The sequence below is a fragment of the Drosophila takahashii genome, chromosome X, assembly GCF_030179915.1.
Source record: "Drosophila takahashii strain IR98-3 E-12201 chromosome X, DtakHiC1v2, whole genome shotgun sequence".
In the NCBI taxonomy this organism is placed as follows: Eukaryota; Metazoa; Arthropoda; class Insecta; order Diptera; family Drosophilidae; genus Drosophila; species Drosophila takahashii.
Window position 1 is genome coordinate 9,642,221 of NC_091683.1, and position 12,140 is coordinate 9,654,360.

At 36.5% G+C, this 12,140-nt stretch overlaps 1 protein-coding gene across 5 annotated transcripts in view; it reads left to right on the forward strand.

The window, feature by feature from the left end:
- Positions 1–12,140, forward strand: part of f (espin protein forked) — a 63,236-nt gene that overhangs the window by 27,876 nt on the left and 23,220 nt on the right. Inside the window, exon 1 of one of the 5 annotated variants that reach the window (XM_070218629.1) lies at positions 3,062–3,533. The exons of 1 other annotated variant lie outside the window; for it this stretch is intronic. Coding sequence is in view for 3 of the 4 variants with exons in the window: in XM_017151574.3 (XP_017007063.2) it covers positions 10,441–11,348 (908 nt within the window). In the remaining variant the exon portion in view is untranslated. Of the gene's footprint in view, positions 1–3,061; positions 3,534–10,359; positions 11,349–12,140 lie in introns of those variants that run through there. 3 more of the 5 variants (XM_017151574.3, XM_017151531.3, XM_070218626.1) reach the window with 3 other exon arrangements.

The following is a 12,140-nucleotide window of genomic DNA, read 5'->3' on the forward strand; positions in this document are numbered from 1 at the left end:
GTTTTTTCGCTAAAACGTTGCAGTTTTTTCGCTATAACAAAGCAAATACTAATTCAAAGTATGGATTGTCATACCTTTCTGAACTCGTTATTAAATTTCCTAACGATTGGCATTTAAACCTTGACAATTTATTCATTTTTAATTTTTCGCAAAAAATCATGGGGTACCCCCTTATAAAAAAATTAAAAATTGGCGAAAATTTTATTTTTCCAAAATTACACGGAAAGTTTTATGGATTTATAGCAAATTTTGTTATCTGTTCAAAACAGTATGAATTTTTGGTGTAGGACCATTTTTGGCCAAGTTACAGCAAAAAAACCAAAAGAAAAAATTCAAATTTTTGTCAAAAACTGAAATCGCAAATTTCCAAAAAAAAACCAAACCCGTTTTTTCGCTATAACAAAGCAAATACTGATTCAAAGTATGGATTGTCATACCTTTCTGAACTCGTTATTAAATTTCCTAACGATTGGCATTTAAACCTTGACAATTTATTCATTTTTAATTTTTCGCAAAAAATCATGGGGTACCCCCTTATAAAAAAATTAAAAATTGGCGAAAATTTTATTTTTCCAAAATTACACGGAAAGTTTTATGGATTTATAGCAAATTTTGTTATCTGTTCAAAACAGTATGAATTTTTGGTGTAGGACCATTTTTGGCCAAGTTACAGCAAAAAACCAAAAGAAAAAATTCCAATTTTTTTCAAAAACTGAAATCGCAAATTTCCAAAAAAAAAACCAAACCCGTTTTTTCGCTAAAACGTTGCAGTTTTTTCGCTATAACAAAGCAAATACTAATTCAAAGTATGGATTGTCATACCTTTCTGAACTCGTTATTAAATTTCCTAACGATTGGCATTTAAACCTTGACAATTTATTCATTTTTAATTTTTCGCAAAAAATCATGGGGTACCCCCTTATAAAAAAATTAAAAATTGGCGAAAATTTTATTTTTTCAAAATTACACGGAAAGTTTTATGGACGTATAGCAAATTTTGTTATCTGTTCAAAACAGTATGAATTTTTGGTGTAGGACCATTTTTGGCCAAGTTACAGCAAAAAAACCAAAAGAAAAAATTCCAATTTTTGTCAAAAACTGAAATCGCAAATTTCCAAAAAAAAACCAAACCCGTTTTTTCGCTAAAACGTTGCAGTTTTTTCGCTATAACAAAGCAAATACTAATTCAAAGTATGGATTGTCATACCTTTCTGAACTCGTTATTAAATTTCCTAACGATTGGCATTTAAACCTTGACAATTTATTCATTTTTAATTTTTCGCAAAAAATCATGGGGTACCCCCTTATAAAAAAATTAAAAATTGGCGAAAATTTTATTTTTTCAAAATTACACGGAAAGTTTTATGGACTTATAGCAAATTTTGTTATCTGTTCAAAACAGTATGAATTTTTGGTGTAGGACCATTTTTGGCCAAGTTACAGCAAAAAAACCAAAAGAAAAAATTCAAATTTTTGTCAAAAACTGAAATCGCAAATTTCCAAAAAAAAACCAAACCCGTTTTTTCGCTATAACAAAGCAAATACTGATTCAAAGTATGGATTGTCATACCTTTCTGAACTCGTTATTAAAATTCCAATCGATTGGCATTTAAACCTGGACACTTTATTTTATTTAAATTTTTCGCAAAAATCATGAAGAAAATTTTATTTCTTTAAAATTATAGAAAAGGAACATGGATTTATGTAGTTATCACCCCTCTAATTTTAAGTATTGAATACTTGGTACTGTGACCAATTTTCGATCACCTAACTTTAATTTCTCTGATCTTGATTTATGGCCTCAGGCATCTCGAAATCAATTAAGAAACTAAGCAATCGTGGTGCCAATTTTGAATTAAGTTGCTGGCGATTTGCAACGCTTTATCTTTGATTTCATTGATGTAGGCACACAATAAAGCTAAGATAATGTCGATCGACTGCCATTCGATGCACTTTGTGGCACTGCAGGGTTCAAAGTTCGAACTCGAAGTGGCCGGGCGACAAAGTAAACACGTCGTAAAGCGATGTTGCCTCATTAGTGGCAATGGCACCGCTAATGAAGTGTTTTCGCATTTCCATTAAATTGCACTGGCTAATTGGCCGTAAGTCATTGATTGATTGCATTTAAATGGGCCTCATTCTGCAGCGGGCTGAAGACAAAGACCCAGAGATCCAAAGATCCGAAGATCCAAAGATCCGAGATCCGCAGACCAAGAGCAACGAACGACTCAAGCCAAACAATTATGCACAAAACCTTAAACTGGCCATAAACCACCGTTAGCGATGAGGTTTCCGCGCATGACGCGCCACCAAACTGACCAGCACCATAAAAAAGCATAAATTCTATTGAATAAAATTATACCCACCACAGCAGCAAGTGAGGAAAAATTCCAGCATACTGAAGCTACAAAAAGGCGAGCGAGAAAAAGTCTAGCAATGTGCAAAAAGCGCATCGAAAATCAACTAAACACAAGCGCATCACTCAAATGAGCCGATGTATACATTTCTTTGGACACAAGTTTCGAATACTCTGTTAAAATTTCATTTGGAATTTTACACAATTTATTATAGGGTAGAAATACAAAAAATACATGGTAAAATTACATAAAAAGTCATTTAAAAAATTCATAAATATTATTCAAATTTTTTCTTAAATATGATATTCAAACTGTTTTTAATCTTATAGTTATCTTATAATTGATATGTTATAATTAGACATCGGATTATATGCAAATACGTTGTTTAACAAAAAATATAATCCGATGTCTTGTGATAATTATTACAAAAATACAGAATGAATAATGAAATCATTAAAATAAATAATTAGTTCTTATGGACCATTACATAAAATTAATATTTAATATTAACTTTTCTCCAAAAAATGGTATATATATCTATATTTCGACTAATAACTAAGATACCCAATGATAGATGATAGAGCATGTCTATAAACACATAAACATCAGCGGCTACAAGAAGAAGGCCTGGCCGAGAGCTTTCTCGCTCGGCTCTTCTTTGGGGTCCGCTGCTTTCGGCTTTTACATTTCTTCGCCGACCGCTGGCCAAGCTGGTCCAAATCTCCATCGTCTCTCTCTTGCCGTCTCTTTCTCCGGCGCTTGCCTCCGTCTCTTTCGCCGACTGCAACGCCATCTCTTTCGCCGATCGCCGCGCTGAAACCTGCGACTCAAACAAGCCGCGACCATTGTTCGCTCAGCACGTGCCGCGCTCCACGAGAAAAACAGCCTTTTCCCGACTCTTTTTCCACCGTTTACCGCTAGCAAAACAAAAGACTTGGGCAACGAACTGGGATTAAGTTTCCCAAAATGCAGTTGCAAGTTTAAACAAATATTGTTTTTTTTTCGTCCAGTTCGTTAACTTGTGAATATCAGAACATGGATAATTATCTTCTGAAGAACATGTGCTTTTCTTTGTGAGTGTCCGTGTATATGTGAATGCAATCAATCAATCAATCATTCAGTTAGTAATCACTGGAAAATCTGGTTATTGCAGATCTCTAAAGGAAATTCCTTGCGGTAAGTTCTAAAGCCACGGAGAACATATGTCAAGAAAGAGACTTCATTTATAGTTAAACAATATTATGATAAGAAACCTCTTTAGTTTCACATAATAGAATAAATCAAATCTATAAAAAAGTTATAAAAGAGTAATCGATTATAGGAAAAATATCAATATTACGATAAGGACAAAAATCTTTGTCATAAAATCGTATTATATATTTAATAATCTTTACTTTTAAAGTTACAAAAATATTGATATTTATTGATTGCTGATCAACCATTTTCTCAGTTCGGTGGGCAACTTTCTTATATAAGGAAAACCTTAAGAACAAGCTATAAAAATCTTCCGTGCCGCCGGCCATGACAAACGAACGGTCTTAAAATAGTCAATCCACGGATAGTTGATGACTTTCTCCGCCAAACGCGACGCCATGTATCATATCATATCATTCGGCTCGATTTGCCTAAGTTATACAACCCTTTGGGCTGGCTCTGATTATACGATTATACGACTTGCTGCGATAATTACGAGGGGTGTTGGTGTTGTAACGTCTATGTGCAACGTACGCTGCATGCCGCATGCCACATGCCACCTGCCACTCGGTTCCAGAGCGTGTGCCGTGATAAATGAACGGACCAGCCTGCCCATATCCATATCTACATATATGTCTGTGCCCCTCTATCCATACCCCATATTAATATATCTGTATATCCACTGACGTGAGCGGCGTAGAATCTAAAAAAAAAAAGAAAACAAAAAATGGGTAATAATAAAACCGAATAAAATTCGGTTTTGTTTCGGAGTTGCACACACATACAGACACCCCGATTTCCCCTTCGGAAAACTCGCTCATTATTGCATAGCAATCGCCGAGCTTAATAATATTTCTTGCATTATATATGATACCCTGTAGAAAGGGTATTTTAAATTGTCATCACGAATAATTTTTGGATAATTCTTTGGGTTTATTATGCCTATTTAAAATGATATTTTAATATTCTTGAGTTTCAAATCTAATTTTAAACAATTTTTCGAAATATTTTATGGTGATTTAATATTATTAAAAAAATGTATTATGCCTATTTAAAATGTGACTTTAATATTCCAGATCTTCATATCTTATTTAATATTATTAATTATGCCTAATTAATATGCTTTTTTCATATACTAGAGTTTTATTTATCTCATTTTATATTTTTTTCTAAATATATTATAGGGTGCCGTAATATTCAACTCGCTATAACTTTCATTACTTTTCGTTTCCACACTCTATTCACGATTATTATTTTGATTGTTTGTTGCTGGCACATTTTCGGTTAATTCGATTTCAATTTGGCTAATAATTCTGTGACTAATTCCGGGGCCAGAGCCAATCAAATTGAGATTATCTTCTGGACGGAACGGGATGATGTTTCATTTGATTTTCCCTGCGATCCTCGATTCATTTCCGTTCGTTCAACTCTTGCGAGTTTTACCCGTAAGTAGAGGCATATCGCAAGCCGATCGCAATGATTGCCAGACGCTCATTATTTGTGGCATTATTTATTTGTGTAATTTGCGATTGCTTTAATTAGCTACGCTTTTGCCTAGCTTATTTTCCAAAAGGAGTCCAAAGAGTCCACCTAAAACAACAGGCCAAAAACTCAGAAACGGCTAAAGAAAAAGTGAAATTTCTGGGGGAACTCGTTTCATGTTTGCTGTTTGCTGTTTTCAGTTTGCTGTTTGCTCCAGAGGGGCGAGTCCCCTTTTGCTTTCGTTTGCCCAGACTCCAGACTAAAGACTGCAAGGATTTGTAAGTATTATATCCATCGATGCGGTCAACAACCGGCTGGCAGTGGCAACTTTCCACCAATGTCGATTATTAAGGCAACCGTTTACATACGACATTTTTCGCTGTTTGCTGCTCGCTGCATTTTCATCTTGCATCTTTCCATGTTTTCCATCGCCTCGAACGGGTTTCCCACCCATCGGCGTGGCTTTTGTGTGTTGTGTGGTTGTCGCCAATCGTAATTGGCCATTTGTCCAAGAGCCTCACGCATTTGGTCATTAGCAGAGCGCAGAAAGCCGCCGAGGGAGAGCCATAAATCCACTAAGTTCATTGATGTTTGGCGGCTCTGTGTGCACGAGATCCATTAAAGGCCACTTGAGCTGCTTAATTTATGCGCAATATTCGTTTAGTATAAACTTATATCAAATGGATTCACTGAGTTATAAAGCTTTCAAAATTATCACTTCTAATTTTCCAAGTTCTTTATTAAATAAATGATTTTTACCATAAGTAATATAATTCTAAAAATCACTTAGCATATTAACTTTAATTCTATTCATTATTTTTTTTAGAAGTATTTTAATTATTTAAAGCTATGGAAATAATATAGATTTGATTAGATGTTTTTATCGATTTTCTGTAATCAAAGAGACATTACTTTCCATAACCTTAAATGGATTTAAGATTATTTAAAGTTACTGAAATATTATAGATTTACTTACATGTTTTCGTTGATTTTCTGTAATCAAAGATACTTTACTTTTCTTTAAATAGATCAAAAATGGTTGATAACCCTTAAAACTAGAGCAGTCTCCATTATAATATTTCCACAGATTTTCAAACTCAAAGCTTCGAGTTCAAAGTTTGGTGAAGGGTATTCTGCATATTCATATTTGCATTCATGTTGACTCACTTGCAGTCGTCACTCGACGGCAGGGCATTCACCGATCTCCTCCTCTTGGAGATTTCGTTTTTCCTCAATGGGGCGGGGGTGGAAGGGGGACCGTAGGTGTCGGGGGGCGGGGGGAGGGACCACGACCTGTCACAACTCAGGTGAGTCTTCAGGTGAACGGACAGACGCAGATGTCTCGTCTTGTTTGTCCATTTGTTGTCGGCTGATTGTTGGACAAATATGTTTGTTTCTCGGACTTTTGCCATGGCTTACTTTCACAGACGAACTTCATTTGAATCGCATGAATGAGTGATTGAATAAACGCTGTTTTGCATATGAATGACACGGGAGATTCACCGAGGGAGATGGGTATAAATGGTAGAGCTAGAAAAATAGAGAAAATAAATATTTTCGTTGACTTAAATGTACAAATTGGTTAATACAAATATTTTGTATTGAGTTGTTCTGATAATAAAACAATAAAAATAAATTATAATAATTAAAAATATTTTTATTTTTTTATACATTTTTTTTTCTGTGTGATTTTTAAAATACTGATTGCCCGCTGATGATGTCCAAAAATTCTCAATAGATTGGGGCTCATCAAAAGTTCCAAAGTTTAGCACATTGACTTTTGCTTTCTTCTTTTCCTCTTCCTCTTCCATTTCGTTTTTCCCCTCTGTCAAAAGCACGAAAACACACGAAAGTGAAAACTTCCCGCGTTTCGATTCTCGGTCGTTCGAAAATTTGAATTTGAATTGACGGATGAGGCGAGATATATTTATGTTTATGTGAGATCTCCGATCCGATGGATAGATGGAAGCGAAGCGTTTACCGTTGGATCGAAGGCTAGCGGATTGTTCTGCTTTTGATGGGCAAAAATAGTAACAAAAGAGTTAAAAACAAAAGAGCGAAAAGTAAAAGTATGCGAGTTAAGGTAGCAGAAGTTCGAATATCGGAAGTCAAAGAATTTAAATTCCGTAAAATATACAAATATTTTATATACACTTGACTCAGCATTTTAATAAAAATGTATATAGAATATACTAAATACTTAAATTGAGAAATGTTTTCAGCTAAATTAGACTGTTTTTTTATTTTTTCACCTAAAATTAATTTAAAATCCCCCAAAAATTAACCCAATTTTTGATAGTCATACTTATTTTCCACACATCCACATTTTCCATATTGCGCAATTACCCAAAAATTCGTAATTAAATGGATCAAATCCGAGTGGCAGTAGCAGTAACCACATTACATTTTCTTCTTTCGTTTTTATTGCCCCACCACACTGCTATTAAGGCCTTTGTTGTTGCTGCGAGTGGTGCTTTTTATGCCCATTTCCCATCCGCCATCCGCCGAGTGGGGCACACAGTTACCCATCTAGCAAACAAACTGTTTTCCAGCCCAAAAGAAATTATTTTTCTTTTTTTATGGCTTTACCCTTCAAAATCACTGAAGCATTTGTTAACTGGTGATTTCGGGTGTTTTTGGTTTGTTTATATTCGTATCTCGAATATTTTGCTAATTAATAGTTTGGAGTGGGTCAGAGAAAGGAATTTTAAAGTATATTAAGGACTTATATACGGAATTCTATGCATTTGTTTAGGATTCAATAAATAAAAATATTGAGCCAGTAGAAAACTTAAGTAAAATATTAATAAGTAGCTTTTTTCGCATTTCAAGTTAGTTTTTAATGTTTGGGATTAAAAAGATGACATAAAAATTTCACTATTGTACTAATTCTTCAACATTTTCGCCGAGAGAAATCCGCCAAAAACAATATTATTTAATTTCCTGAGGAGATTAGCTGACAATAATCTTTATAGATATTGCAGCGGTTCTTTATTATCACTATGCTAATTTATGGGGCTAAAGGCACCGAAACTCCAAATACAAATACGAAACGAATCTCCTTGCGCAATTTTTCGCCGAGTGCCCACGGGCAATGTGAGCCAAGCGTAAATACAATAAATATATTATTGATTATTGAGATGGAATATGGGATGTATGTCACACCACTTTGATGGACTGAATGGAATGGATGCGATTTGGCCAACCTTCGGTTCGTCCGAATGTGAATTTGAATTTGAATGGGAAATACGTGAAATGCGGATGGTCGGCCATTATAATGTGCTCTGTTATATTTGCATTATAACTACGACTGCCTTTCTAAGTCCACTGGCCTAATGGCTCTCATCTCTGGCGTTTTCATTTTCATTTTCATTGCCCTTTGTGGGTCGCATTGCATACCCCCTGGGTAAGATATTACGATATTCCGGAGAGGTTTTGAGGTTTTGAGGGGCCCGAAAGCCCAAAAGCCACGTAATGTTCATATGACACCCGCAGTCGGAGCGCCATTGAACCAGAAATCATGGAAACCCTTCACGCCACCTGCACACACCGTTCATGACTCATGACACTCACACAGGTGGAAAAAGCAGTGGGAAAAGCAGGGGGAAAACGCAGGTGGAGTTGCCCAATTGCCACTCAAGAAGCTGCAGACCCGCCTCCAATTCATTCGCTTTCGCCACGCTTGAGTTGATTTCGTTCTAAGGGGGCTCTCTAAAATAGGTATATAATATATCTACATATATAGTATAGCTATAGTGCAAAACATAATTGATATTTGGCATGCTTCCTCGCGTACAAAGAGCACTTCATGTGGAAAATGTTTTAGAGGCAATGAGAACTTCGAGTAATAGTCGGATATTTTGCAACTTAATTGCATATTTTCTATGGAAATTAGTTAAACTTCGATCGAGGCAAATTAGAAACGATAAAACGATGATGAAATTGGATTTAATTGGGTATATCATTTAAGGTGCTTGCAAAATTATAATAATAATAACCATCTTTTTAAATACATTCTAAAAAAATATTACAACATTACTTCCTTATCTAAATATTTAATAACAGTAATATTATTAGTTTTAAATATTTGCATATATATTTTGTAAGGTCTTACTATAAAAAATGATAGGGATTGTTTTTAAGGCTATGAGAAAACTTTTAAAGGCTAAGACCATTTTGTATTTATAGTTTTCATTTTAGCATTTTACATTACATACTTTACAATAGTATACAAAATTATTATTGATTTATAGGAGTCCCATATACGCATGATATAGGGGTTACTTAATATAGTTCACATATGTGTACAATAAAAGGGCTTATTTTGATTATTGTTTAATGTAGCCGCTACAATGTCAATTAGTATAGAGAATAGAATTGTGAACTCAAATTGTTGAATGCCCAGCAACAGCAGTGATAATTTCAACAACGATGGAGTTTAGTTAATATTATTATGCCTGTTGCTTTTGTTGTTGTTGACGCGTGCGCAGCCAAGTGAAGCGACGTCGACTGCGACGCCGGCAGAGGGTTGCCCCAGAGCAGAGTTGACATGACAGTGAGCGTGAAAAATAAATAAATAATACAATCAAAGGGGGCAGCTAAGCCCGCGACTCTTCAATGTTGAGCAAACATCATTGGTACGCAGAGAAAATTAAGGTCTACTAAACCAAGATAAATTAAATGTTCGGAAAAAAAAAAAAAAATTGTCTTTAGTTTACTTAATATTTGAAAACAACAAATAAATATTTAAGAACATGATTTTTTAAAATTTTTTCTTAAAATAAATTATATTTTATTAAATTTCAAAAAGATAGCAAATTATTATTAAATTTTAAATTTAGAGTAGGCTTTAAACTTTGAAAATGAGCCAAAAATACCTTAAAATTCCAATTAATGTAAAATTAAAATGTAGAAAAATCATAATCAATAAAATAATGTTAATAATATTATATAATATTTGTATAACATATTAATAATATTAAAAGTGTAGCCTTTGAGTTTCGCATTTATTTTTGCGCGTGTAACAGCAGCAACAGTAGTGGCAACAGGCAGCAATATCAGCAAACAAAGCAGCAACAACAGCAACAAAACAGCCCATAATCACAATAACAATAACAATAACAGAAAACAGAAAACTCTTAATCATGAGTGGCGTTTGTTGGCAGCGCAGTTGGCGCAACGTTTTTGCATAGGAATCGACTGCGGATTCGGATTCGTGTTCGCATTCGTATTCGTTTTTAGAGTTAGTGTATATTTTTTTTGGCCAGCCAACATTTGCGTCGCCGGCGTCACGGAGCGCGGACGCGACAAACGCGACATTGCCGAGCGGAAACCGGAAAAAGAAAGAACTTTCGGGGTGGGAAAACAGGGAAAATAGCAGCGAACATATAGAACACACACAGAAACAATGACCAGTTGTGCCCCGGTGATCGTGTGGAACGGTGCTCAGTTTACGGCCAGCAGCAGGGAACTGGAGCAGCTGCGTCGGGACTACGGTCTGGATGCCCGGATGTTGGAGGCCACATTGGTGCCGCGATACAAGCGCCACAGGCCGCAGGCGGCGGCGAGGAACGATCACGTGAGGGTCACCAAGGAGCAGGAGGCGAGGCAATCGGATTGGATACTCCGGCAGGATCGCAGCACGAACGTCAGCCAGGTGAACTTCCATCCGGCGAAGGGCGGAGCCCATTTCGATCTGGTTCCCTGGCGGAGGACGCGTTCCGCCTTGGATCTCACCTCGGTGGCGGACTACAATTATCACGGTCAGGTGGATCCCAAGTCGCTAAAGGGCCTGGAGAAGCTGGAGCTGCGCCAGCAGCGTCGGAGGCTACAGCACGCGGCGAGGTCAACGCACCAGGGACTCCGGCGACTGGTGCGCGTGCGCCTGATCTTCTCCATCGAGCTGCGGCACAAGAGGATGGAGGTGCTAAGGAAGAGCTCTCTGCCCCTGCGGGTCTTCGAGCAGCGGTTTGCTTTGTCCGAGAACGAGAGTGCCGCCTACGAGCGCATCCTAATGGACGCCAGTGCCGGTGTGGATCAGCATGTGGGCTACTTCAGCCGGAGGCAAATGGCCACTGGCCAGGATGCCAATTCCAACGAGGAGCTAGTGGTGGATTTTGCCAGCGAAACGGAGGCTGATACAGAGGAGAAGAAGACGGAGGAAGAGCTGTATGCCACGATAGCCCCTCCACAGGAGGAAAAGGAGAAGGAGAAGGAGAAGGAGAAGGAAAAGGGAGGCAGTGCAGCAGCCACAACGGCCAAGGAATCCCGACAGGTGCCATGCATCAAGTGCCGCGACATAGCCATCAAATTGAGGTAAAAGAAATCGCCACAAAAAATAACCAACAAATCACCATAATTATAGAAGCGCGCCAAAATCAATTAGTCACAGTGAAGTGTCAATTTATAGAACCACAAAAAAACGGGAAAAAATATTTAAAAATCTATAACAAGAGTGAAAAAAGTTTAAACATTTTTTTTGAAGTGCAAATTGATAGTGTAAATATGTAAGAAAGACTTAATGAGTCTTAAGTTGATTCTTTGGAGATATTATTGATTTATCCATCTTTCTGCGTATTGTATTTTGTGCGAACTCTTGGTTTTGGCTAGCCACATGCGAATTTCCCACCAGCTTACCGGCTTTCCCATTCCACTAAAAAGAAACCCACAGATCTCTACGAGTATAATTTCTTAAGTGATTATTTTCTTCCGTTCTCTGTTCTTCCATCTCTTCCGAGCTTTCGACTCGGCTGGCACTCCCCTTCCTTCCCAACATATCTTTGCAAAACTACATGCTGATGTTGTAGAACTAATAGATTGGTTCAGATTAATGAAAACTATTTGATAAGTATTTCAGTCAGAAGTTTCCGACCCTAAAAATAAGTATATATATTCTTGATTAGCATCATTATGCAAGTCGATCTAGCCATGTCCGTCTGTCCGTACGTTTGTCCGTCCGTTTCTACGCAAACTAGTCTCTTAAAGTCTTGGGAATTTTTTTTTTTATAATTCTGAGTTTCAAATTTAATATTATAAAAATCGGACGACTATATAATATAGCTGTCATAGGACCAAGTTGGCTTCTTTTCTTGTTAAAGTTTATTTAGT